This window comes from Hemicordylus capensis, chromosome 2, assembly GCF_027244095.1.
Source record: "Hemicordylus capensis ecotype Gifberg chromosome 2, rHemCap1.1.pri, whole genome shotgun sequence".
NCBI lineage: Eukaryota > Metazoa > Chordata > Lepidosauria > Squamata > Cordylidae > Hemicordylus > Hemicordylus capensis.
In genome coordinates, this window is record NC_069658.1 from 382,387,129 (window position 1) to 382,414,824 (window position 27,696).

General features: G+C 41.5%; 1 protein-coding gene and 1 long non-coding RNA gene across 9 annotated transcripts in view; one reads left to right on the forward strand and one right to left on the reverse strand.

Annotated features, from left to right (window-relative positions):
* The window catches only part of MYH10 (myosin heavy chain 10), a 175,041-nt gene that overhangs the window by 87,934 nt on the left and 59,411 nt on the right, over positions 1–27,696 (reverse strand). For 4 of the 8 annotated variants that reach the window (XM_053291239.1, XM_053291234.1, XM_053291235.1 and 1 more), the window contains exons 4-8: positions 20,845–20,872; positions 8,402–8,504; positions 5,831–5,860; positions 5,112–5,129; positions 325–417 (exon numbers count right to left, since the gene is read on the reverse strand). In XM_053291239.1, coding sequence (XP_053147214.1) covers positions 325–417; positions 5,112–5,129; positions 5,831–5,860; positions 8,402–8,504; positions 20,845–20,872 — 272 coding nt within the window. The remainder of the gene's footprint in view (positions 1–324; positions 418–5,111; positions 5,130–5,830; positions 5,861–8,401; positions 8,505–20,844; positions 20,873–27,696) is intronic. The other 4 variants (XM_053291240.1, XM_053291237.1, XM_053291241.1 and 1 more) reach the window with 2 other exon arrangements.
* On the forward strand, positions 13,181–23,573 carry LOC128342980 (uncharacterized). Its single transcript, XR_008315284.1, has 3 exons — positions 13,181–13,256; positions 14,357–14,533; positions 23,014–23,573. It is a non-coding gene; the product is annotated as an uncharacterized LOC128342980 (long non-coding RNA).

Genomic DNA, 27,696 nt, shown 5'->3' on the forward strand with positions numbered 1-27,696 from the left:
CTCCCTATCTCTGACAATTTTTAAAAGGTTTGTCAAGACACATCTGTTCATCCAGGCTTTTAAAACTATAAATCTAATTAATAGTTAACACTTTAACATGTTTTAAATTTTAAATTTAATAATTTAATTCTATATTTATTGGAAACCGCCCAGGGACATGAGTTTTGGGCAGTATAGAGATTTTGAAAGAAAATAAAAAATAAAGCCACACTGTAAGCTCATATCTAAGATGAAATTTCAATTTAATAGCTCAATTTAAGTAAGAATCTAATCTAAAAATCTGAGTTTTTCCTTGAGCATCAATGTTTTAAAAACCTGACTTACAAATCGAGAAGAATTGTCATTTTTCACAGTCTTTGCATTCCCAAAGGATTCCAGAATGGGATTGGCCTGTAGAAGCTGACGCTCCAGTTCACCCTGAAAATACACATATAGACAGAAGAACAAAGTTACACACCCCCAATACAAGAGCAGCACACTCAGATGTAGTTTTCTTGTTCAGTTGTCTACCCCCATCGGTCTTCAAAACAGCATCTAGAAAATACATTGCTAGATCTGTTAACTGTTACCACTAACATTGTAAAGTTAGAAGTAGTTGAAAAGTATGGTTTTAAACACTGAGCACAGAAGAGATCAAATGGAAGTTGGGGCTAATGAATAAAGCACAGGATCAACAAGCTCCATCAGCCATATTTCTAACATTACTTGATGTAAGGTATAACTTGGTAGTGTGCAAAGGCCAAGAGAAAACATATCTGTAAGGTAAGCATTTTTTACCAGGCAACTGTATAGAACATTAGGTGTTTGTCGCTGCTTTCACATCCAATGAAGCAGCATTTACAACCTTACAGTATTGTCTTGAGTTGGAATAACCACCACAATTGAGTGCTATAAAGCAGCTTAATTTAGTTTACCTCCTTGCCTTCACTCTGTTTTCACATTTGAGGTCAAAAGGTATCACAAATACATACAAAAGACAAAGTCAGTTTAGCAAGTTGCTTTTCAAGTCTTAAAATGCAAAAAAGGTGTCTGAGTTACCAGACCAGACATATTAGAGGAAATCATTGTCCATTGCTAATGCCTGTGTGTATCCATTAGCCCAATAAGTATGTTGGTGAAAGATGTGATAAGGCTATATGCCAAGACAAAGCAACAAGGGAAGATGGTGAAAGAATGAAGTATCTGGAATATAACTGCAAAATTATAAGTCCACAGCTAAGAAATCTGCTTTTTCCAGGCAATCTACTATTTATACATCACATATGAACCTTTAACAGAAATGCTGTCTTACAAAAATCTCCTCTGTTTGCAAACCTTGACTCAATAGCTTCTACATAGCAACCAATATTTAAGATCAGCTTTGTTTTATCATCATTACTGATAGGTTAAAAGTTTTGCCTACTAAATTTAAATGCCTATACAGAACTCTTAAAAATTACCGTATTTATCCGAATCTAGGATGATGTTTTTTCCAGGCTGCTTAACAGTGTAAACTGGAGGTCATTTTAGATTCATATATCAAGACAGCAGGCTGAAAAAAGGAGCATCGCTGAATTGCTCTGAGAGGCAGTGGCTGCAGCCTCAAAACTAGTATGCCTCCTGCCATACCCCCTCCTGCAAGGTGTGAAATCAGGAGGAGGATGGGGAGGAAATCCTTCCCATTTCGGTAGAAGAACTCCACACTTAGCACTGACTGGAAACCTAACAGTTCTGGACACTGCCCGAGGGGCTGCTTGCCTGGGAACCTGCCCTCCCTTTTTCAGTGCTGCCAAAACTGTCATTACTGGGTGGCCAGTGGGGAGAGTGTGTCTCCACATGCCAAGGTCACGGAAATGGCCTCTGCACATCCACAGAGGCCAGGTCAGTTCCAGAAGCAGGCCAAAAGAGGGCAGACTGCTGGGGGGAGCACCAGGGTTTCGAGGACTGTTAAGCACCTTACATCTACTTTTTAAGAGGTGCCCCCTCACCACCCCTCACGCATTCCATCCTTTAGAAGCCAGGATTCCTCTTTACAAGCATAGCCTGGCAAACCGTGGTGAACCAGTCCACCGCAGACTGGCCCGTCTCTCCCAGAGAGCAATCGTACTGTTGAACTGGCCTGGTTCATGGCAGATCAGTTAGCTGTCAAATGGTTCATGCACACCGCTAGTGCCTTGGATTATGTCAGGGTGTTTCTGAGCATGAGAAAAGGGCATTCCCCCAGCCCCGCTGACTAATATTAGCCATTCAGGGAGCCTGTGAGGTTTACTGGAGCCTAGGCTGCTCCAGTAAGTGACTTACATCCAGACTATGTTACTCATGAGTAAAGGTAAAGTGTGCCATCGAGTCAGTGTCAACTCCTAGAGACCACAGAGCCCTGTGGTTGTCTTAGGTAGAATACAGGAGGGGTTTACAATGAGTACTCCCATTAATTTCAATAAGTCACTTTAAAGTGACTTAGTCTGGATGTAAGCCAGCCCAGTGACTGGAACTGGGAAGTCTACACAGAATTAGTTAATAGCACAGAAAAGAAATGCCATTTGGGGGACTTTAAAGCAGACAAGGCTTGTCAGGTGGGGTGGGGAGAAAGAAGGAAGTGGAGGAGCAGCAGAGTTTGGAAAAGGGTGTCAGACTTTTTTTCTCCCCTCACCCCTTGCAGTTGGGGGCTGGAACTTCCTCAATCTTGTACCATCAATCTAGTTTACAAGCAATATTTTGGTAGGGTTTTTTTAAAGTATTTGTGTGGGGTTTTTTAAGCATTTGGCTTACATTTTTCAAATGTATCTTGGGGTGATATAGTTCATACAAATCTTTAGAATGCCTCTCAAAGGTAATTTATCCACTGAATCTACAAAGCTATGTAAGCTTTTAAAAAGTTACAGTAGCTCTTTTTTTAAAAGGAGAAAGGCATTAACAAAAATGGTATAAGCTTCTCATTTTTGAGGGGGTTTGTCTTAAACTGAGGATCCTCTTCCTTTTGGATAAATACAGATATAACTTTTTTTTAGGTGAGTCAACTTAAATTCAATACCCAACTTGGTTTCAGGTAAATACAGTAACAGAATTCTCTGCCTCTTCCTACTTTGAGCATTTGCTCTTTAAAACAAGCTAACTTCCAAGCAGATTTTCATTAAACACTAGTAACAAGTGGCGCAGCGGGGAAATGCTTGACTAACAAGCAGAAGGTTGCTGGTTCAAATCCCCGCTGGTATGTTTCCCAGACTATGAGAAACACCTAAATCGGCCAGCAGCAATACAGGAAGATGCTGAAAGGCATCATTCCATACTGTGTGGGAGGAGGCAATGGTAAACCCCTCCTGTATTCTACCAACAACAACAACCACAGAGCTCTGTGGTCGCCAGGAGTTGAAATCAACTTGATGGCACACTTCACCTTTAACTTAGTCTCACTGATTTCAAGTCTCATGGACTAAACAAATACTTAACTGTCCCTTTATAGTCAATGGAATGTAAAGTGTTGACTATATGATTAAGTATTGACTGTATGATAAAGTATTGACTGTATGATGCCTCTATATGGCACAAAAAGCAGGGCAAGTTCAAAATTCATTAGCTTGGTAAGAGTTTGATTCATGATTCAAAGCCTTCCATAAAAAGCACATTCATTGCTGCTCATTGTCTTTTACTGTACTGTGTGTCAGGTTCTTGCTAATTCTTAATACAACTGCAAAATGTCTTCCAGATGAAAGAAAGAAAAAATTAAGTAGTCTTAAGTCCATCCACATGTATACAAAATATAAGAGTCTAGCAAAATATAAGAGTCTTATAGAAGACTCACAACGTACAGTCTAGCTGACAGGAAAACACAGTCTTAAGTGCTGCATGAACAATACGAAGTGTAATAGGCTGTATAACTTGACCAAGAGCACATCTGGTCAGGAACAAGGATAATCTCAGTTTGGTCAGTTATGAGAAAATGAAATAAAAATCATTGCATAGAATGCCTGAGGGTATTGCCTATTATAGTCCTAGTCCACTAGGGCACTACAAGACAGGGCTGCACAACTTCAGCCCTATAGCTGTTTTTTAGTTACAACGCCCATCATGCCCCACATACAACCATCAGGTATGATGTGAGTTGTAGTCCAACATCTGCAGGATGACTTAAAGTTGTACAGCCTTGCTACATGCGTTTTCCCAATAGTTGTGCCTTCAGTTGTCGTTGACACACAAACTAGATCTCAGAATTCACTGAAAAGATAAATCCTTTTGCATTACAAGTGTATGAGAAATGCAGTAGGTTTAATCAATTTGCTATTTTATTTTCTATGGATGGGTTCAGACACCATGTACACCATGAGGAAACACGGTTCAGTACCTGTTCCATGGGATGTTTCCTAGCCTCAGAAGTGGATTTGTGCCTGCCAGCCACATGCAAGTCTGAGGAATTCTAATTCCAGCTGAGGTTAGGTGCAAATCAGTGATGACATTTGAATTGACTAATCTTGGTTTATTCCAAACTACCTACTTAAAATCAAGGCTATGAAACCCACTTCAAACCTTGGGTTCACATCTCAGTTTATTTCAAGTAAGTTAGAATAAACCAAGAGCAGTTGGGATGTTAAAATCAAGCTTGGTTTGCTCCTAACATCAGTCAGAAGTGGAATTTCTTCTAACTTGCATGTGAGTAAGGAGCGGGGCACAGGCGCTCCTGAGGCTAGGAGACGTCAATTGGAAATGGCATATAACCATGGTTCTGCATGGCTGAACCCGCCCTATGAAATAAGAACTGAAGATGGGGGCATTATTTAGCTGTAAACTTAAGATATGCTCCCCATTTATTCTTTCCTATGGAGCTCTAGATTCCCTTTCACACTCCTCACTCATCTTGATGCCACCTAGTCCCACATGTGGGAACAGACAAAAGCACCTGAACACCACCATCCTATTCTGCAATATTCCACAGAAATGTTAAACCAAACAAGTTATTTTCATTGTCTTTCATATAATTTAATCTTGGAAAAAGCACGTGAGATTGTGAAGGTGTGATAACATGCAATACAGTCATGCAAATCAATACTGTAATGATAAAGGCATTGCTCTCAGTATCCCTGTGATTTGACTAATCGTGAGAGCGAGGTGAGAAGCTGGGAGAGCTACATGCTACTCACATACAACAGGAATCCACTCTGTAGTTCAAAATGACAATGAAACAAATTGTTAATGGTTATGAATTTATGAAATCTACAGAAATACACTGGGATTAAGGATTCAAAATGTTTTCTTTTGATTCATACAGTGACATAATTCACTTATCATACAGTTCTGGAACAATGTGGTAGGCACCAACTCTTCTACAACCTCACCCTACTCTCAAAATACTCTACAGCATTCTTTAACAGAGACAAACTATATAGGCCAATTGAGAAGGACAACAGGATCTTTGAGGAAACAAAAAGATCTATTCTGCCTAATCTGACTACATCTTCAGGGAGCCCATTCTTGTTTCACTCTACATTCAAGAATTCTGCTAAGATGACCCTAGCCTGCGGATGGAAAGTAAGCCAGGCACTAACTCCAGGCATACCAGCACTAAATGCTTACATTTTCCCCATCAAGTCAGCAAAATATTGGACAAAGGTGTCCAATATAAGGTTGGAGAATTCATGGCTCACTACTATGACACAGTAGTGATATCTGCTAAAGGGCAATTCTTACTTGTGCTTCTGCACATATGCAATAATGAAAGTTACTATCAGCTGCATGCCTGTACTAGAAGTTATTTGTATACTTATTTAAATTTGATATTAACAGGTAGTCTGCAAGAAGTATAAAATTGAGAGCAAAATTAAGCCTAAATAAATTCAGAAGCATAAAGAAAGACACTTGCCTGATGCTTCAATGGCTTAGGTGACTCGGGCTGTTCGTTGCAAACAAACAAATTCACATGTTAGCAAATCTGACCTTCCGCCCGCCACCCTGCTTTTGTATGTAAGATTTTACCCACAAATACTTTTAGCATATTTTGCTCAACCACTCTATTTGCAGCAATACTCAAGTTTTAGTCAAAAATGATTAATTTTTAACCTTGTTCAGAAACACTTGAAAACCTAAAAATTATTCTTCAGTCCCTTCTCATAATTCAGGTTCCATATTACAGTATTAAGTCTTATACTAGTTTCTTTTATAAAAGATTTGGATTGATAATGCAATAAAGAATGAGTGAAAATGTGCTCTCTCAAGTATTAAATTAAATTCAATGTTTTAAGAGGCTCTGTCAAAAATGTTAGTCAGGACAGAACATTTGTCCCTGCAACAAACAGAAGTCTCAAATGTGTCTCTCTTATGTGAATGCCTATGCCAGGATTCAACAGCTTTGATGTACATCCAAGTTCTTCAATGTGCACACGAATTTCTGTACAAGAGCTATTTCTTCTTTTTGAGATGGGAGAATACTCCATGTTTTACAAACGCAGAGGAATCTAACTCAAATAAAATTCAACGAAGACCTGCATGCAGAGTTCCACGTGTACATCAGAATCCTGCAGAGATTTGGAATGTTTTCTAAATTTAGTTTACTTATAGCTTACAGTTTGCCAAATTTTACAAAAAGGGTACTGTGTCACAAAAATGTATGGAAGCTCAGAGGTTAAAGAGCTAGCATTTAAACAAAACTGGATTATATACACAAGAGGTGTTCCGTTTAAGCTATCAAATTAAAGCTGCTATTATCAAGTACTAATATAAATAGTGCAAAACATTTATCCTAATGTATCCTATACTTAGACTAAGACCAATTTAATTCCATGATCAATTTGCACCAGAACGACACATTTACTGTACACTACACAATGTAGAATCCCAAAACACATCATCTTGTATCTATCTACAAGTCAACTGATGGTAATTACCCAGGATATTTCTATAATATGACTAGAGGTAAGCATCTTAAAACAAGGAAATTGTGCCCTTGTTATTTATAACCCTAAAGCTAGTAGACTCTCAGAAGGGTGGGTTACTAGCAGGACTAAGTGGCAGTATCTTGCATAGCTCTTGGCCCTTTTCCATGGCTAGAGAAGACCACGTTATGCAAATACATGTTTAAATAGGTTACAAATATGGGCTCCATCTCCCCACATCCTCCCAGAGCAGATTCACTATTATCTTAGAACCACAGACATTAAGCTTTCAACTCTCTCCAAGCTGATTTAATGATATGCCCCCAAAGCTGCCCCCCAAAGTAGGGGTGTGCACAGTCCGGAGTCTCCCCCCCCCCCCGGTCCAGCACGGGGAGGACTGTTACTTTAAGTGGGGGGGTGGTAGTACTTTAAAAAAAACCCACCGCTCTTCCCCCTCCGGCGTTGGTCCTTTGAAAAATCTTCTTGGGGCGGCAGAGTTCCTCCCTGCCGCCCCTGCCCCCGTCGTCGTTCCTGAAGGGTTAAAGAGACTAGCGCTAGCGGCGCGGATGCGCCCTGCGCGATGCGCGCGCTCGTCTCTGCCGCTGCCGCGCGTGCCACATATGTCTGAGAAAACTTCTATCTATACAGCTAGCCTCCCTGGATTCCACCTTTATTCTATGGGACAGAACCCTAGTTTTCATATTTATTCAATAGTAGTAAATGTAATCCTTAGAAGTAGTTTATACAATCCTACAAGTCTTCATTTTTAGCTCCCAGAACACACTGCTACCTCTAGGAATAACAGCCAGCTAAATGCATATACTATCTATATCTATATCTATATCTATATCTATATCTATATCTATATCTATATCTATATCTATATACACACACACTAAGCAGCAACATGGAATTTGGTATGCGATCACTTGAAACTTTCTTCCATCCCAAATATGCATCACAAGAATTCTTATATCAACAGCATGAGTGTTGACCATTTTAAAATCAAAAGACTCTATACAAAGGTGGGGCTGGGAACCTGCAAAGAAAGTACCAATGAAGAAATGGTTTTGCTTTGCTCAACAGTGCTATAGAACTAGAGAGCTAACAGCATGTAGCACAGCAAAACCTAAAGCCAACTGCATATTGCACTATCTATGCAGAGAATAATAATTCAATTTGATAACCAAATCAAAATACAAACATTTCATAGAATTGCTATCATATGCATTTTGCACAGGAACCGAATTTCAAACCTATGGACATGTGGCAATTTCAAGTTTCAATTCTTGGTCATCCAACCATTTGTAATAAGAGTGTAACTGTTAATTAGGTGAAAAAACCCAAAATTATTCTTCTCAGCCTAGAGAGAACTCTTTCCTGAATAGACAATGAGGGAAAAAGAAATGATTTACGAAGTTTAATTCCAATTTTAAATGGCCTATTTTTCAATAGAGTTTTCTCATTGGGGCCTCAGCAGAAGATGACTTCACAGAAAAATCTTATTTACAGTTTTTGACAAATACAGATTAATTAGCTATGAAAGGTTCGGTAAAACTTACAGGAATATTGTGGTCCTTTCTTCCTTTATGAGAGGAAGCAACATGTGCGAGATATTGAATAACTTTCTTGGTGTTCTCTGTTTTTCCAGCACCTGATTCACCTCTGCAAGAACACAGATAATTAAGGCTACATTTATTGTAGAAGAACAACAGCTAGAATCACATTTTTAATATTAGCTCTAGACAACTGAAAAAGTACTTTTATTTCCTGAAATATCAGAAGTTATGGAACTGACAGTTGTCAAGTGTATCAACTTGCTCTATATTTAAATCACTATAGTATTCAAGATACTGTTGATATTAAGAGCTCTTTCCACTGAAGTAATTTTGATCATTATTAACATTTTCAGACGTCATGAACAATTTTTCAGGCCAGAGCCAGTAATAATTTTAACTGTATAATAGAGTTGTACTGTTTTTAAATATGTTGTGAACTACCTTGGATTTAATGAAAGCTAGCATATAAATCCAATAAAATCATTAAAATACAAAACCAGTTTATTTAGCTAAACCATGGTTTGTATTACATCTGAAACAGAGCTTTTCCTCAAACTATGACTGGTTTGGGGTGCTTAAAGCTAGGGATGTGCAAAACGTTTCAACTTGAAATTGATCATTTCAAGCTCGAAACAAAACACCCTTTAAATATAGGGCCTGTTTCAAGCTTGGAACAGAACCACCCCATTTCAATCAAAATGCTTCAAGCCCCATTCTGGAAGCCTATTTTTTTCCTTGCCAATTGGCTTGCGATCTCCTTGCTTGGATGGCTTGTTATACAAATCAAGTTTTGTCATGGGCAACTGTGCCCCCATTGGCGGGAGAGGGGGGTGGGAAACAAATGAGGGAGATTCAAAATGTATTCAAGGGTAGTGAGAGGAAAAGAAAGACCTTACAATGTGCCTCATAAAGAAGATACATCAGGAGAGGAGGAAGGAATCAAGGAAGGTTTAATTTTGTGGTTTTCTCAGTTCCAAATGTAATATGCTGTGCTATTGCTGCTATAACTATCTGGTTTTGCTAGATCTCAGATCGACAAATGCAGAACTTGTATGCCTGCCTGCCTGCCTTGAGTTGTGGTTTGTTTTGTTTGTGAGATAGTGTTGTGATGAGAAATGGACAGTGGCAGCTGATTGTGTGTGTGTGTGTGTGTGTGTGTAAGTAATATTTCTTAGTGATTGCCATGATGAGCTCCATATCTGGCCTTGAGACTAACTTGTGCTTCACTCGCTGCTCTGGTCTGCTCTGCAATTTGTATTTATTGCAAGGTGTACTCAGTCAAAATGTGGAAGTTGCTCCAGTTGTGCAGCTGATGCAATGCTACATTGCAAATATTTTGTATTTTAATTATGAATTGTTTTAATTATATTGTAAACCGCTTTGAGATTAATGAAAAGTGGTATATAAATTGAATAAATGCTAGGAAGTAAGTTAAGGAGTCATAATTGTGTGCAAGAGAGCAACTTGTGCCAATGAGGTTACTGCAGGGCAGGCACTGTGGCTGGCAGTGGATTCTGGGTCAGTGATTCTTTTTTGGCTATTTTTGGACTGTGTTTGAAATGTGTGTTCTGTGTTGGGAGGGACAGATTCATTTTTACTGTGTGTGTCCACAGAGTTTTTCAAGGCAGGGTTGCAATGCTTTGCAAATCGCAATTCAAAACTTGTGTGCATGTACTGTGAGTGCGGCTTTGTTCCCCATGGGTTGGCACCAGACATACTGGTGGGCACTGGAGACATAGCTCCTCAGATGACCTTAACATGTGGTGGGGATCATACAGAAAAAGGCTCTCGCTAAGGTAACCTGGGCCTAGGCTGTTGAGGGCTTTAAATACCCCATTGTTCCCCATGGGTAGGTCCTAAGGACACCAAAGTGGATTATGTGGTATGGCATAATGGGTGCTACCTACCACCCAACCCCCAAAAGAAAATAAACGGGCAAGTGGGAGATTTTTAACAAATGTTTAACCTTTCCCCAAAACTCCCATAGGATCCGGGGGGGGGGGGAGAAGGTTGTGCAAAGATTTTAAAATGTTAAATTTTTAACACATGGAGAACAGGGTGTTTAAAAGTTTCCGCATTGTTCCCTATTGCCAAAAAAATGTGAAACATTTCGAGTTTGTTCCACTAAAACAACCAGTTCAACTGCTGTTTCCGACAAAATGTTTCAGCGATCTATGTTTTGTTTTAAGCTCAAAACAAAAAATGCAAAATCCATTTTGTGCACATTCTTAGTTAAAGCCAGGATCTGAAATTACAGTTTGAAATGGCTTCTGCATTCCCACTATGTCTGAATTCACAGCCTACTGACAAACTAGTTAGAACCACTGATCCACCTCAAGAAGCTGCTGCACCACCAAGAAAACAATGAATGTATGAAGGCTAAAGCAAACAGGAAACTAAGCAGACAAATCGCTCTAAATCCTGGTTACATATCCAGAAGCTCAAACCATGGTGTTTTTTGTTTTTGTTTTAAATGATTAGCACAAAGCATGGTTTTATGTTACATCTGAACGCAACCAGCCACTGCAAATTCAAGAATGCCTTGTCTAAGGGTGCTGATCAAGTTAATGATCCGAGTAGGACTTGAGCTCTTACTTTCTATAGAACTAAATCCATTAAGATCATCAAACAGGTCAGATACATGTAACAGTCTCTTCATGCAGCTAACAAGATTGGTCTTTCTACAATTCTCTTAATACACTTCACATTACAGTTTTTTAATTTAACACAATAAACGATGGAATCATAGCTGCAAGGATATTTTGAATGCATAGCAATCAACTCCACATAGATAAGAGAACATTAAGGATGGGGCATGGGGGGGGTGTTAGCACCACTTTTTAAGACTTTAAGATATATAAGACTTTCAAAGGACTGCCAAACAGTACTTTGTTTTAATTGCAGTTCATTATTCTCACAACTACTGATCTGCTTGCAGGCTGTGCTACACACTCAGCACCTAAGCTGAAAGCATTTGGAGGTGAGGTGGGGTTCCTATGTTTCATTCCTTGACCATCATTTCTTCCAGACCAGGTGTGCAGCACAACTGAAGTCCTAATTAATTAGTGTGGGCACAGGTGAGCCCCTGAGGCTCAAACTCCACCTTATGGGGTATCAAGAATTGAGGAAGAAAGTGTGGACCACACTGATTTGGGCATACACTCACTCCCAAACTGGAGGTGAGCTCTACGAAGTTCCAAACAAAACTCTGCACAGGTGTAGGGGTGTGCACGGACCGGTCTGGGGCCATGCAAAAGGCCTCTGGACAGGTCTGGAATTCGGCCGGTCCGGAGGTTTGGCGGGGGAGGGAGTTTGTCTTTAAGGGCGGGGGGTAGTACTTATCACCCCGCCACTCTTCCCCCGCCCCCCGCAGCTGGACTTTTCTGAAGCGTTCTTGGGGCGGCAGAGTTCCTCCCTGCCGCCCCTGCCCCCGTCATTGTCTTCCTTGTGGATGGCCATGCTCAACTATTGGCTCAGGCTCTCTCTCAGCCCTCTGGGGCCCTCTGGTCCCCCCTAACTCTAGACCAGGCATCCCCAAACTGTGGCCTTCCAGATGTTGCTGAACTACAACTTCCAGCATACCCAATTGTGTCTAGGGATGCTGGGAGTTGTAGTTCAGCAACATCTGGAGGGCCACAGTTTGGGGATGCCTTGTCTAGAGTTAGGGGGGACCAGAGGGCCCCAGAGGGCTGAGAGAGAGCCTGAGCCAATAGTTGAGCATGGCCATCCACAAGGAAGACAATCTGCTCTAGACAGTCACCAGTCTAATTGGAAATGGACACTCCAGATAAAAATGTCATCCCTGGGTCTTTCCCCCACATCTTCTACTTGCCATGGGCTATGAACAAGCAAAATCATTAATCAAACAGCAGATAACAGACATCGAGCAGCAAGCCGATCTAGGCAGGTCCCCAAACATCCTCTTCAATGAAAAGTCTAAGATATACTTAATCCCTTGCTGCATATCTAATGCATCTGGAAGTTCCCAATCACAGAAGGGCCTTCACCCTTACCCATCAGCTGTGCTAGAAGGAAGATATAGAAAGACCCCACTCACGGAATGCCTGTGTCCCTGTGACTCTGGGCAGGTTGAAACAACAGTGCACGTTCTCTTCTACTCCCTGTTCTATAGAGACATCCATACCACCCTCATTCCCCCGCTACTTCTCAAGCATCCAGGATGCTCAAACCAATTTTACACCTATCTTCGGCTCTCTGACTGAGCCTGCCACCACACATAATGTTGCCAAGTTCTGCGCAGCAGCAAGTAAGGTCCTCCGGGACCTGACAGGCACCAAGGCCTAATTAGGCTGGACAGGGCATTCAACCCCACAACTTAGTTGCAGCACCTCCCTGAACATTTTATAATAGCTTTTCATAACCTGCATTTTTATGTTCTACAGTTTTATAGCTTTGCAACATTTTAGACAGCCAAACCATGGAACTTTAAGCCTCTGGGATTCTGGGATCTCAGGACGCTGAGACTCAAGGATTTAGGCCCCTGGGCCCTTAGGATCTAGGGAGTTTTATGTCTTTTTTAGGTCTTACCCATGCTATTTATGTCTCTGCCATCTTTGCCATTTTATGCCTTTATGTTTTATTCATGCTTTTATGCCAATTTATATCTCTGCCATTTGACATTTTATGCCTTGTACTTTGTGCTGTTCTAAGACAGTAGTAGTAAAGATGGATGGATGGATGGATGGATGGATGGATGGATCGGCCACTGTGACAAGCAAAGAATGTGCAGTGACAGAGTCAGGTAAGTCACTATTACTGTGGCAGTATCCTAGCAGCAGGGAAGGCCAGGCAGGGGTTGTGAGTGAACATGGATCACCAAAAAGATAACCTGTTACAGGTAAGCAACCTGTTTATCTTTGAGGTTATCCATGTGTGTTCACAACCTGGGTGATTATCAAGCTCACCGAAAAGTGGTGGGAGCTAGGATATGGTAAGAGTACTTTTTTTTTTTTGAGTACCACCCGACCAAAGTTGGCCTCTGCTGAATGGATGTTCACAGGACAATGTTTGAAAAATGGCATGTCCGAAAGCCACATGGTCACTTTACAGATGTCCTTCATACTATTGCCAGACATGTGAGCTGATGATGTGACAATCGCTCTAGTAGAATGTGCTTTGATCTTGGAGGGAGGTTTCACCCCTTGTTAAGTTGTAGCACATAAAGCTAAGTTCTATGAGCCAATGGGAGAACCTTTGTCTTGAGATAGGCTGGCCCTTGTTCTCTCCTTTGCAGGAGATGAAAAGCTTGTTGGTTCTTCTGAAAGGGTTAGACCTATTAGGTAGTACAGGAGAGACCTTACATCCAGTGAATGCATAGTCTTCCCTAGAAGGGTAGAGGAATTCTGGAAGAAAGTAGATAAGACAATGTCTTGATTTAAGTGAAAGTCAAGTGAAAGTTTGGATGGAAGAAAGGAAGGAAGGATGGAAGAAAGGAAGGATGGAAGAATGGGTCCATCTGGAGAATGACCTTGTCCAGGTAGAACTTTGTGTAAGGAGAGTCAGCACAAGGACTATCAGTTCACTGACCCTCTGTGTCAATGAGGAAAGCAACTTTTAAAGACAAAGACTTGAGGGTAGTAGAGAGGAGTGGTGTGGTTCAAAAAAAAGGGAGTTAGGGTAAAAGAACAAAGCCAATGAGAGACTCCATGGCTTGATGGGTTCCCTAACAGGTGAAAAAAGGTTGTTTATGCCCTTGAGGAACCTCTTGTAGTGAGGATGGGAGAAAACTGAGTGCCCACCCCAGCCTGGGTGCCTTGCAGAGTGTGCTGCTAGAAGGACCTTGAAAGATGTATTCGAGAATCCAAAGTGCTTCGGACCCATCAAGTACAGAAGGATCTGACAGATTTTTGCATTTAAGGGGTCAAAGGCCTTGGAGGCAGAATGTAACATTTCCACTTGCACATGTAGTTTCGACACATTGACATCTCTCTCATTCAGGAGGATGGTATCTAACAGGTGACATTCCAGGCCATCAGATTCAACGACTGGAAATTGGGATGAAAAACGTGGCCCACCTGCTGGGAGAGAAGATTTTGGTGGAGCGGCAAATGTTGGTGATGGCCTTGAAACAACTGGAGAAGGACCGGGAACCATGGTTGTCCTGGCCACCACAGGGTGAGTATAATACATCAAATGTTTTCCTGTAATATCTTGCTCATGATCTTGGGGAAAAGGAGAGAAGAGGTAATAGAGATGCTTCATCCAGGGCATTTGGAAAGCATTACCCATAGAATTCAGTCCAGCTCCCGCTCTGGAGCAGTACAATTTGCACTTTATGTTGTATTTTGTCACAAAAAGGTCCACCAGCAGGTCTCCCAGAGATGAAAGACTGTCTTTCAGAAGGTCCTAGTTTATTTCCTACTCATGTTGATTGGAAAAGTTGAAGTCTCTGTTCAGAGAATCTGCCAGAACATTGTCTGTGCCTCTGATGTGAAGGGCAACAGGATGGATGTGATGGGCTACACTCCAATCCCAGAGCTGCAGAGCTACATTGCATAGGAACCTTAAGACCTTCCCGCCTTGGTGACTGACATAGGCTATTGCCATCATATTGTCTAGGAGAACCTGCACCACTTGACGTTTTAGGAGAGAAAGGGAGACTTAAAGGCATGAAAAACTGCAACAAGTTTTAGGAGGTTGATATAAAGGGACCACTGCTGGGGTGTGCAGATGCCTTGGGTATGAAAACCTTTGCAGTGCGCTCCCCAACAGCATCTGAAGGCACTGTTAGAGATGGAGTCAGCAGCTCTAAAGGCATACATCTCGAGAGGAAGCCTGACTTGGTCCAACGTCATAAAGATTTTAAGGTGGGTGGTGGGAAAGTCAACCACATATTCTGAATGAGTTTGGTTTGAACACCGACAGAAACCAGTTTTGGAGCCTGCACATTCGAAGCCTCGCATGGGGCATGGTAGCCATGCAAGAGGCCATGAGACCCAACAGCCTCTATTGTCCAAGCCCTTTGCTTCAGACTGAGAGCAAATGAGGACATCAGGTTTGTGATAAGCTGTTTCTTTTTTCCAGGAAGATAAGCCCTCTCATATGCGTGTCCAAGACTGCCCTGATAAACTGAATACACTGCTGTGGCATTAGAACAGATTTCTTTAGGTTTACCATCATCCCTAAATTTGCTAGAAGGTCCAGCATGTACTGAACCTGAGAAACTAGGGTTTCCTTGCAGTCTGATGTCAGTAGCCAGTCATCCCAAAAAGGTTAAATAGACTCCCTATGTCCTGAGATGTGTGACAATGGCACAGACACTTCATGAAGACACCAGGAGTGGAGGGTGGCTGTGGAAAGTCTGCAGGGAAGAACTGTCTATTGGTGTCCTAGTGTGAAATGCAAGTACTTCCTGTGTCCTGGGCATATTCCCACATGTAAATAGGCATACTTCAGATCTAATGTCGCAAAACACTCCTTCGTTAGTAAAGGAAGATTGGTCTGTAAGGAGATCATCCTGATCTTTTTTTTAATTATTATTATTATTATTATTTTTATTTTATTTTGCTCTTATGTATTTGTTCAAGTTGCAAAGGTCCATAATGGGACAGAGGCCTCCATCTTGTTTGGGCACCTGGAAATATCTCAAATAAAAGCCCCTCTCCCGCTCCTCTGGGGGAACAGGATCTATCACCCCCTTCTCCAGTAGGGAATATATCTCTTTTGCTAAGGTAGGAGTTGAACAAGTGTATTTTATCCCTATGAACAGGGGATAAACAGGGGGCCGCTTGTGAATTCAAAGGCGTAGCCTGTCAATATTATTGACAACACCGGATGTTATGTGATGCCAAGTGTGGGAGTAACATATGAGATACTTCCAGTGCCGAAATGTCAGTCTGCTTAGACTGGTCTGGAGGCTTCATTCTTTGCTGTTGCCTGTGCCATGGATTATACTGATGCCTGGATATAGACTTGAAGGATTTCTTGTAATCTTTACGGTTGGGTTGTCTAAATTGAAATTACTGTCTGCCAAAGGACCTATACTTTTGATAGCATCCTGATGCAACTTGCACAGCTCCTAACGACTGGAGAGCACAACCAGTTTGGATACTCTTTGTGCTGAGGTAACTACAACCAGGAAGAGCACATAGAATGAGAGGAGTTTTAAAACGGTACCGAGTAGAGTGGTTCAAAGGGAGCTCTAGTGAGTGCATTAAGAACCCTATTGAGGTGTTGGGGGGAATGTTGACAGCCCCCCTAAGGAACCTCGAAAGGTGAGGATGGAGTAAAAAGGGAGCATCTGGGGCAGACCATTTGAGCACTGAGGCGAGGGCTGAAGTTTGACGTCTCAGTGTACTAGGTTGTAGTTTAAGTTCCAAACCTGATCATAAGAAAGCCAGTATTTTGGGGACCCTTGAAGTCAGAGATATTTGATAGCAAACAATATTTTAATAGGACAAAAGGGTGGGGGACAGAAGGTAGCTTGCAGTCCACTAGTTGCCTGACTTCCAGTGTACTAGCTAGCAACTGCTTGTTGCTGAGATGCTTGTGTAATGGGAGATTACACTTGCAAAGAATATCAGATCTTGATCTGATCCAGGAAGATGCCTCTAATGTCCTTAAAAGAAGGGTGCATATTGATGGTTGCTTAACACACAGTGTACTTTGACTGCAGTGTTCACTCTAGTCTAACAGGGATTCCCAGATGTCGTTGGCTACAACTCCTATAATCCCCAAGCAAAAGCCACTGCAGCTGGGGATTCTGGGAGTTGTAGTCAACAACAACATCTGGAAATCCCTGTTAGAGGGAACACTGCTTGACTGTTAAGAGATTCTAGGACAGTCCAGGTGTTTTGGCACTGCAATTTATTCCAGAAGATAAGAGCAAGCTAGCCTGCATAAAATGTTTAACCTTATCCTGTCTTGAGATGACTGATAAACCCATACTAAGCTGATGACCTTGGTCCACCATAAGGAAAAATGGCAGACTAACATGAAAAAAGTTACCTTACTAGACCTAAATGCAGGAAATCTCAGAAGTATTAACGAACATACAGCCAAGCTTTTTGCTCCCTTGCAGAGTATGCCTGCACTGGGGTGGGGGGGGTGTAATTATGTGTTTTGAATAATGCAAACAGGATGTGCTGAACCAACTCTAAAAGTAATCCGTGACCAAATCAGTGGTTCCCCTAAGGTATGTGTGCGCGCACATGTGCACGCTCACAAGTTTTTTGATGTTCGCTCAGTTCATTTTAGATCCCGCTCAGGTTGAATCAGGAAGGCCCATTCTGAATGCATGTGCACACGCTGCCTTGATACTGCCTGCCCAGAACAAAATTCATCCCACACATAGATGAAAAAAATTAGACAACACTGCACCCAATAATTAAGAACTAAAACTCTAGTGACAATGTAAGCTACCCAGGAAATATATTTGAATCTCCCACTGCTTTCTGTGGGAAGTAGTGGTACAAGAGCCCTTCTCCTGCCATATTAATAGCCCGACTATTAAGCAGCAAAAATAAAAATATCCAAGTTGGTTTCTTCTTCCTAGGCAATTTAGGAACAGTCCACAAAGCCTATACTGAAAACCAAATCAAAGTTTTATGGACCAAAATGTATTACTGCACAGTCACTTTTATGATTAGAGCATTATTGTTATCCCACTCACCCTTCAAGGTGCATATAAAATTCTTATCCTGCCTCCCATTTTCCCCCAGGTCTCCCTGGTCCTAGTCCAACTATGCCACCACTCTACTATCTCTCTACATTAGGAAATCATTTGAGAACAAGTCCCAAGTGTGATCAGTACACACTGCTTCACTGGGCACAAGAATTTCATTTAGACAAGGAATGAAGAATGCTTAAATCATAACCCCCAAACAGCACTACTTTCTAATCAATCCCTAGCCCTACCCTTTCCCTATTCTTTGCACACAAGTCAAAATCAAATGACAAAAGAGCATTGCTCTACAGCTTTAGGTAGGCATTCAGTTTGGCAAAAGGTAAAAGAAATGATTGGAAAGCTGAAAATAAAGTTTTCCCTTCATAATGTATTGGTGCTAGATGGCCAACTACAAAATTTCCCAGATTATTCAGCTTTCTAACGTCAATCATATTTCCATACCTCATTGCAAAATACTCAGACTTGATATACTGGAGACCTACAATTATTGATGTTTTCTTATTGGCCATGTACAAAGACAACACACACCCTTACAGACTCGCCTATTTTACAACATTCTATCATTTTGTACATACAGTAATAAAATAAGTGAAAACTGTTTGTACTAAGTGATGAACCCAGCTCTGTCTATAGGGTTGAGTTTCAGGAGAAGGATAACTGCCCTGGTAGTGTATAGGGTCAACTGCACCTATCCACTGAGCAGTACTGGCAGTTCCTAAATATGGCTGTGTGTATTGCAAGTGTGTCAAAGTATGAAGCACCACCTTCATTAAAAAGCTGGAGGCTACTAATCCTGAGCTAGATATTGCATGCACACTGTATTTATAGCCCACTCCATCCCAAAGTCATGGGAATAGATGCACCAAGAGATGACCCAGTGCAGGAGCTAGTATAGCAATTAACATCAAGTTGTAATCTCCACTTGAAATCTCACCTCAGCCATAAATTCACTGAATGGCCTAATGTAAGTCATTGCTTGTTATCCTCAGGACATCTGCAATTATTTACAGTTCAACCAGTGGTCATTTCAATAAATACACACAATTTGAAAACATCAGAAGTTCTCAAAGATAATTCAACCATGTTTGCTTGCCAAAAAAATCTTCAAGGTCCAGTAAGTTATCTAGAAGCACCTGATGCTACAGCATTTGCTAAAGTTAAGTGGGTATAAACTCAATCAGTTACTTGGATAGGAGATCAGTGGGAGCCTTATGTAAAAAGCAACGTGTGTGTGTGTGTGTGTGTGTGTGTGTGTGTGTGTGTGTGTGTGTGTTTAAGAGGTACTTGTTTATGCAGAAACAGAAAACGTGACCATTTTGTAGGCTGTGACATTCTCTTCCAACCAGTCATGTACATTTGGCAACCAAGCCATTAATTCCTTCAAAAACAATTTTATCTATGGATGTTTATGACAGGCAGCTTCTGTCTTGGGATCCACAAATATATATCGACTAATTAGCAACTATGAGTAGTGACTCACTAGATGTTGCAAGGTCTTGGCTCAAAGTCTCAAGATAGCAAAAGCCCATTAGCACAGAACATAAATATTAAAGTTGTAAGATTAACTTATTTCAAGGGCACATGTCTTTTTATAAACTGATGGTAGCAAGAATACCAACAGTATGGGGAGAATAAGAGCTGTATCTGTTCTGCTATACATTAACTTTCCTTTTTTGTTATTTTAAATGTCCTTTCACATTAAGCACTTTATAACTCAGGTGAAAATGCTATATAAAGTACTAAACAATATATGCATAGTTCCTTCATCAGGAACAAAATATCTGTAACAGCTCAAGATTCTGCAAATATGAAGCACAAATTAAGAGCACTATTATAGATGAGAGATTCAAGTACACCAAGATATTCCTGCACGTGATCTGTAAATGAATATCAGGTTTTTTCCAGGTGTAATGAATCTGAAGTTTCCATTACAGTAAGTACTGGAATTACTATATAGAGTATATGTTTATAATATAGAGTATAACTATATAGAATATGACAATGGGGTACCACAATTTAAATTCAGCTTAGTCAAGAATTTGCTAAGCAAGGTACATATTCATGCACACATATATGCACCACCCCATGTCCAACCAAATTAGTAATCACGGTTGGTATATAGTTGCCAAATAAAAAAGACAAATTTGTTAATTTCTTGCTCCCCATACTGTTTATTAGAACATACCTTGTGTTGCAGCATCAGAATACCCTTCTTATCTTCACCTATGCTTCACAACACTGGCTATCAACAACAGGGAGGATCAGAAAGCACTGGACAACATGTTATCAAGACACCTTATAAGCTCTACCGGACACTAGAGATGGAGAACGAACAACTTTGTTCACACACACACACACACACACACCACACCTCTGGTCCACCATGGAAGCATATACTGAGAAGCCCAACTGTTCACAGATCAGTTCAAAGATGTAAAGCAATTTGTAAGGCAAAGACATGCTCCAGGAGTATCCATGTTTTCAAACTGACAATCATGATTTTGTTTTAACTATTTTCTGCCACTATCTTTGATAAGTTATAGAATTTCATATATACCAGATCCAATTTTCACGAAAAGAAGGTCAGAGCCCACTTTCTGAAATAGATTTGCAGTATAGAGTTTGGTGATCATGAAATCCTATTTACTCCTTCCTTCCATGAGATCATTTAGTGTATGTGGCTAAATGACATGCCTAATTCTTTATAACAACAATGTAAACAATCTAGCTGACAAACCAGCAGTAGTCATGGTCATCATGTGAGCATAAAAGACAGCAAGCTGAACATCAATTTACTTACGTGCAAAGAATTGATTGGTCCTCACGATCTGTAAAGGAACAGAAAAAGAAAAAGTTATGATTGACATTTTCCTTCTTTCAGACAGTTTTCAGGGTTTTTTTAAATCAATCTACTCTAACATAGTACTATATCAAGTTTTCAAAGAGCATAAGGATTTTTCTTCAGATTTATTTAAATGTCTCAAGAACAGTGCTCCAATTTTTTTTCATCTGTATGTGGAATGAGTTTTGTTCTGGGTGGCACTATCAAGGCAGTGTGTGTGCACATGCATTCAGAATGGGGCCTTCCTGATTCAACCTGAGTGGGATCTAAAATTAACTGAGCGAACATAAAAAAACTGTGTGAATGCACACCTTAGAGGAAACACTGCTCAAGAGCAGAGATAACAGTGACAATTACTTAAGGCAGCATATGTAGGAAGAAAACCAAAGTGTTCTCAGCTCAAGAACCTGCAGGGAGGGAAGGAGACAGCAAGAAAAGGTGAAGAAACCACAGAAAGAAGCTACAATCTATATGTTGTTTCCTGTTGAGGGCAGCGCCATATTTTTCTTCCATGAATGCAAAGCAACCAGTTCTTTAAAAATGAAGTCAGATTCTCAAGATCCTCTGGCTGAAGTCTGTGTTCGAAGCAGCCTACAGAACATGCAGACTATCAGACCCTGACAATAGGTTTTGTCTTGAGCTCCTTGTTATGCTTCTATGTAATGCCTATTATAATTTAAATAGTTGTCAAAAGGCTGGCTGAACTATTATTTTATAGATTAGAACACTCAACTTCCACATCCATGACGCACAAATCACAGTTCACATTTAGATGCCTTAAAGCTGTGGCCTCCTTATGTACTACATTTCAAAGAAGGAGGAGAGTTGGTTTTGTGGTAGAAAGTATCAACTGTCCCCTTTGCTAAGCATGGTTCACCCTGGTTTGCATTTGAATGTGAGACTACATGTGTAAGCACCGTAAGATATTTCCCTAGGGGATGGGGCCATGCTGGGAAGAGCCAGCATAGTGTTGTGGTTAGGGTGTTGGACTAGGGACCGGGAAGAACAGAGTTCGAATCCCCAATTCAACCGTGACTCTGTGCCAGTCATGTATCTCTCAGCCTAACCTACCTCACAAGGCTGTTGTGAGCATAAAAATAACCATGTATACCGCTCTGAGCTCCTCAGAGGAAAAGCGGGATGTAAGTGTAAAAAAAAAAATCAAAAAAAAAATCTGCATGCTTACATGCAGAAGGTTCCAAGTAGCTATAGCATTTCCCCTCCTCCTTATGGCATGTTCTTTACTTAAGAACTAGAAGCTGAAATCAGATTAAGATGACTGCTAGTACATGTCTTGACCAATCCAGCTGCCCAGGAGTCATGGTGCCTAGACTAGAATATTCAGAGGTTTGAAAAAAATTGTCCCAGGCAATCCTGCTTCTGTTCCAAGTAAGTTACTTGTAAAGGGCATAAAGAGAAGCCCATTTACTCTCACCCTCCACAAAGTCCGTGATGAAATCCAGTAATTTTGTCAAGTATCCATTTTCTGGCTCCTAAGTTTTGGGACCAGCTCCTAGATCGAAATAAAACTTGCCAAGGTCTGCAATAGTATATTTATACATTGTTAAGTGCATAAAGCAGGGGCACACAACTTGTGGACAGAAATCACACAGAATGAACTTGGCAAAGGCTTGGCCTATTTACCAGGCAATTTCTCTTGACTATGCCAATGTTTGTTGACCCCTGCTCAAAGTACTATTGACTGAAGGGGGCAGTTTGCATATGTAGGGGACAAGAAAGGTATGTTTCCTACCTGCAACTGGAGTTCTTTGAGTAGTCTTTTGTGCAGTGACATATCTGGGTTTGAATCAGAACCTTCCAAAACTTTACCTGAGGACTTTGGGCAGCAGCCCCATCCCCCTGCCCGAAAGAGTGTCCCCCACTCTGTTTCTCTTCAGTCTGAGCAACAGAAAAGAAAGGTTCCTATAGGCCATCACAGAAGAGGAAAGAAGGGTGGGTCATATGAATGCATAAATGACCACTCGAAGAACTCCCATTAGAGGTAAGGAACCTACCTTACTCCTAACATGGGCTCTGTGCGCCACCTGTCTGGGAGTAACGCAAGCTACATACCTGGATGGACGTTAAGGAGAAAAGTTAAACCTTCCCTTTTCCCTCTCTTTTTAGGCAAATATGTGTTGGAAGCTCTGAGCAAGCACAAACCCAAATGCACGGTACACAAGGACAAAAAAAGAATGCTACTTGCCACGCACACCTTTAATGGTTAAGACCTCAGCTGTACATATCTTACAAGTAGTTACCAAGATCTCATTTTACATTCTAACCTCCACTGTCCTAAGAGGGAGCTTTAAGCATTTAAAAATGCAAGTTTAGTATTAACATGTCCACAAGACACTAAACCTAGTTCTATCACATCTTTCCTGAAGGGTTTACTAGCACAATCTAGTACAACTACCACAACTGATTGGTGAGAGATTTTTGAAACTATAATTCTTGTTTTAAAATGGTTAGGCAGTGTGTCAGATTGAGGCTCTTACCAATTTAATAGGGTGTTTGGATTTCTATTGGTAAAAAACACACCAGAATTTGTAAAGTGCAGAAAAATAAATTAACGCCGCATTCTGACATTTAATCAGTTAATAAGCCAAAATAAATGCAGCTGTTAATCACTTTGACAATCACAAGACAGAAATATGGTTCTGCTACATCATATATTTATAGCGCTGTCTGCACAGAGAAGAGGGCAAACTAAGCATCATCTATTAAAGAAAATTCAGAAAGATTGCTAGAATATTTTCACTTCATTTTGTCATCAACATTAGACGGCAAACTGAGTCAGAAGCTGAATATGAACCAACAAGAATCCCTATAATTTGTAACAGTTTGAACTGGGCTTTTTAGACAAGTTTAAGAAGTGAGAATAAGGAAAACCACTGATGAAAATACTTTAGATTAGCTGGTAAAATGCACTGGCACAGATACCTGAACTTTCCCATGTATTTCCTGGTGGTTGGGAGTTTACATTCTTTCAAGGCTAACTCAATATGCTAGCCACACAGGTTTTGTAAGAACAGCTACTATTGAATAAGTTGTACTGCATTTCATTTCACCAGTAGTGATGGACAACCATACTATATGGACACCACCACTGGACACCTTTCTGTTACTCCCTACAATTACACATTTGTATTCCTGGCATTCCAGTCAGTGTCACTTTTAAACAATACTACTGCACTGTCAAAAACCAGTGCCCTGCCAATCAGACTGTTGCCAAAGCTGCTAAATAGTTCTAAAATATACCGAAGCATTTCACCAGAGAGCACTGTCCCAGACAGCAGGAGCAAATGCCCTTGGCAGACTTAAGGAGTCATCTTAATGTTTGTCTACTTAAAGGTAAAGTGTGCCGTTAAGTCTATTTTGACTACTGGCACCCACAGAGCCCTGTGGTTTTCTTTGGTAGAGTACAGGAGGGGTTTACCAAGAGTTCAAAACAGAGCTAACAATAGGAACAAGGATAGCACTCTTTTCACACCATTACCAAACTGGGAAATTATTAATTCAGAGCCTTCTATATATACACAATATATGAGGCACCATATTCAGATTCCCAAGGCATTCTAATACCCACAGACATGTAATCATGCTGCATCTTTTATGAAGCCAACAATCTCAGGAAAGCCACTAAAATCAACTGAAACAGAAGGCAGTCAGTGCAGTTAAAGGAGATGACTAATATCCAGACTGCTTTAGTGCAATGACAGAAGGTGCACACACTTAAGGCATTAGTGGAGCTGCACAAACTTGTGGTACAGTGCTGTGCAACTGTTAGTGAAAGACCTTTTCCAGAACATATACAAGGTTATACAGTGTATAACCTTCAACATCTTCCACTAGCTCAAGAAATTGTCTGAAACAGATGTTGCTTTCTTTGCACAACGTAACTGTGCTATGTCTTTATGCTAGCACAACACTAGTCTGGATATAGGCCACTATTCTTAAGTTTCTTCCTACCCATTCTTATGTGGGGGACCTTTTTCAAATACACATACATATGCATTGGGGGACTAGAGCGATGCCCAACACAGTAGGGGTGTGCACGGAACCGCGGAGCTGCGGTCCGGCACTGGGGTGGGGGGGTAACTTTAAGGTGCGGGAGGGTTTACTTACCCCTCCCGCCACTTTCCCCCCTCTGGTGCCTGTATTTCATGGAATAATTGTTCTTACTATTTCCTTAAGTGCCCCTTCTCCGGCGCTCTGCTGCAGCGATTGTTTTAGTAATGGGGCGGCAGGATACCTCCCTGCCGCCCCTTACTCCGCTTGGCGTCATGGCATAAAGTGCAAAAAGGCTTTAAGAAGCCTTTTGTGTGTGTGTGCGCACGCACACGTACTTTCTTAAGTAAACGGAGCTTCTCCTGCTTTGCTGCACTTTGCAGCAAAGCGAAACGGAAGAAGGGGCGGCCTGCCGCTCCGCTTACTTAAGAAAGTACATGCAAGTGCACACACACACAAAAGACTTCTTAAAGCCTTTTTGCACTTTATGCCATGACGCCAAGCAGAGGAAGGGGCGGCAGGGAGGTATCCTGCCACCCCATTACTAAAACAATCGCTGCAGCAGAGCGCCAGAGAAGGGGCAGTCGAGGAAATAGTAAGAACAATTATTCCATGAAATACGGGCACCAGAGAGGGGAAAGCGGCGGGAGGGGTAAGTAAACCCCTCCCGTGCCCTTAAGGGGACCCCCCCCCCATCCTGAACCACCCGAATCCGAACCACCGAGGTCCGGACCGGTCTGGAGGCCTGTAGAATGGCCTCCGGATCAGTCCAGGCACATCACTACAACACAGTAACATACAAGCTCTAGAGCAGGCAACCCCAAACTGCGGCCCTCCAGATGTTGCTGAACTACAACTCCCAGGATCCCTAGACACAATTTTTTGTGGCTGGGTATGCTGGAAGTTGTAGTTCAGCAAAATCTGGAGGGCCGCAGTTTGAGGATGCCTGCTCTAGAGGAATGGAATTTGACACTTATTGTTGTTCTCTTTAAAAAGAGGGTGAAATCAAATCCCGCAAATTACTGTCCAATAAGTCTGCTATGTGTGGTTGGAAAACTCCACACCAGGCAATTATGTGGTAAGCTTAGAGAGTGGATGGACAATGAGAGGATAATTACTGAAAAACAGGCAGGGTTCCGAGAATGCTCTACGGCAGTTCTTGATTCTGCAACATCTTATCGACAAATACTGTGTCCAACCAAAGGGTGCCCTGTTTGTAGCATTTTTGGATTTTAAAGCGGTGTTTGATTTGATAGCTAGGGACAGACTATGGAGGAAATTGGAGGTCTCTTCCACACAGACTGTCACCTCTTGGCCCTTTTACATATGCTACATGATAACAACTGGCTTATGGTGAGATACAGTACCTGGGGCCATTTAATGCAGAGGATACCTGTTCAGCAGGAAGTGAGACAGGGTTGCATTTTGGCCCCTCTCCTCTTCATTTTTTATATTGACACTCTTTCTATTAGAGTCAGATTTTCATCCTCCGAAATTAGGCCAGCAACCAGTTCCATAGCTGCTGTATGCAGATGACACAGCAATTCTCTCCTTTAAAGAGATAGGCTTGCGCAGAGTCCTTCAAAAACTTGCTACATTCTGCCAAAGGGAACTAGAAACTAACTATCTGAAGACCAAAATTATAGTGTTTCAGAAGAAATTTGTGCAGCATACATGGCAAATTGATGGCCAAGATATAGAAAAAGTCAAGCTCTACAAGTATTTGGGCATGCTTTTCCAATTTAATGATTATTGGAGATCACATCTACTCCACGTTACACAAGAGGCACAAAAGCATGCAATGGCACAGAGATTCTTTTTCGGGAAGGGAGGTAGTTACATCCCTGCTGCAATTCAAGTCTTCAGAGGGAAAATTTTAGCCCAACTACTATATGGAGCCCAGCTGAGCAATTATAAGGATTTCCATCACCTAGAGTTGGTATGCACCAAATTTATTAGAACACTCCTTGGGGTGCCAAGAGGGATGCCCAAAGCAGCAAAAAGGCTGGAACTGGGGTTAGTTCCAATTGAAACACATGTTTGGGTTGCAAAGATCTCTTATTATTTGAAATTAAATCTTGGTCAAGCAGGCCTCGCACCGCTGGTCCTGAAGGACAACTTTGCATCTACATGGAAAGAAGAAGTTGAAAGGAAATTAGAAAGTTATGGGCTAAATTTCCCTATGTTGGTCTCTTTAGGGATTTTTAAAAGCCAAGGAGATAATTAGGCAGCAGATTTTACCTTTTTTAGGTAATGCAACTCAACCTCATAGATCAGCTAAGTATTTATATGCGTTTTCTTGCCAAATCGAGAAGAGCATTAACCTTGGCGCACTTGAATGAGCTGTCCTCAGCTCTCCTAGAGGTTCGCTATCTCAGTATTCCTTTTGCTCAACCGTTATTAGAGATATGCAAACTGGTTCGGGGGTTCAGAGTCGAACTGACCCCCCCCACACACACACAGTTCCATCCGGACCGAAACCAAACCCCCATATCAGTTTTTGGGGAAAAATTAGTACCTGTAGCCCCTTCAGGGGGCTTCCTAAAGGCCGGGGGGGTGTCCGCAAAGGTTCCCCCTCCCGCCACCGGCCTCGTTTATCACCGCCGCAGCCCCTAAAACCTTCCTTTTTGGCCCATAAGGGCCTCTGTAAATCAGTACAGCGGCCATTTTGCTTGCTGCCACACATGCTCAAATGGCCTCTGCGAGGCCTGTCATGGCCCAGGGCCTCACAGAGGTCACTTGAGCATGCGCAGCGGCCATTTCACCATACGAAGGCTCGACCACAACCAAGTGAGAATG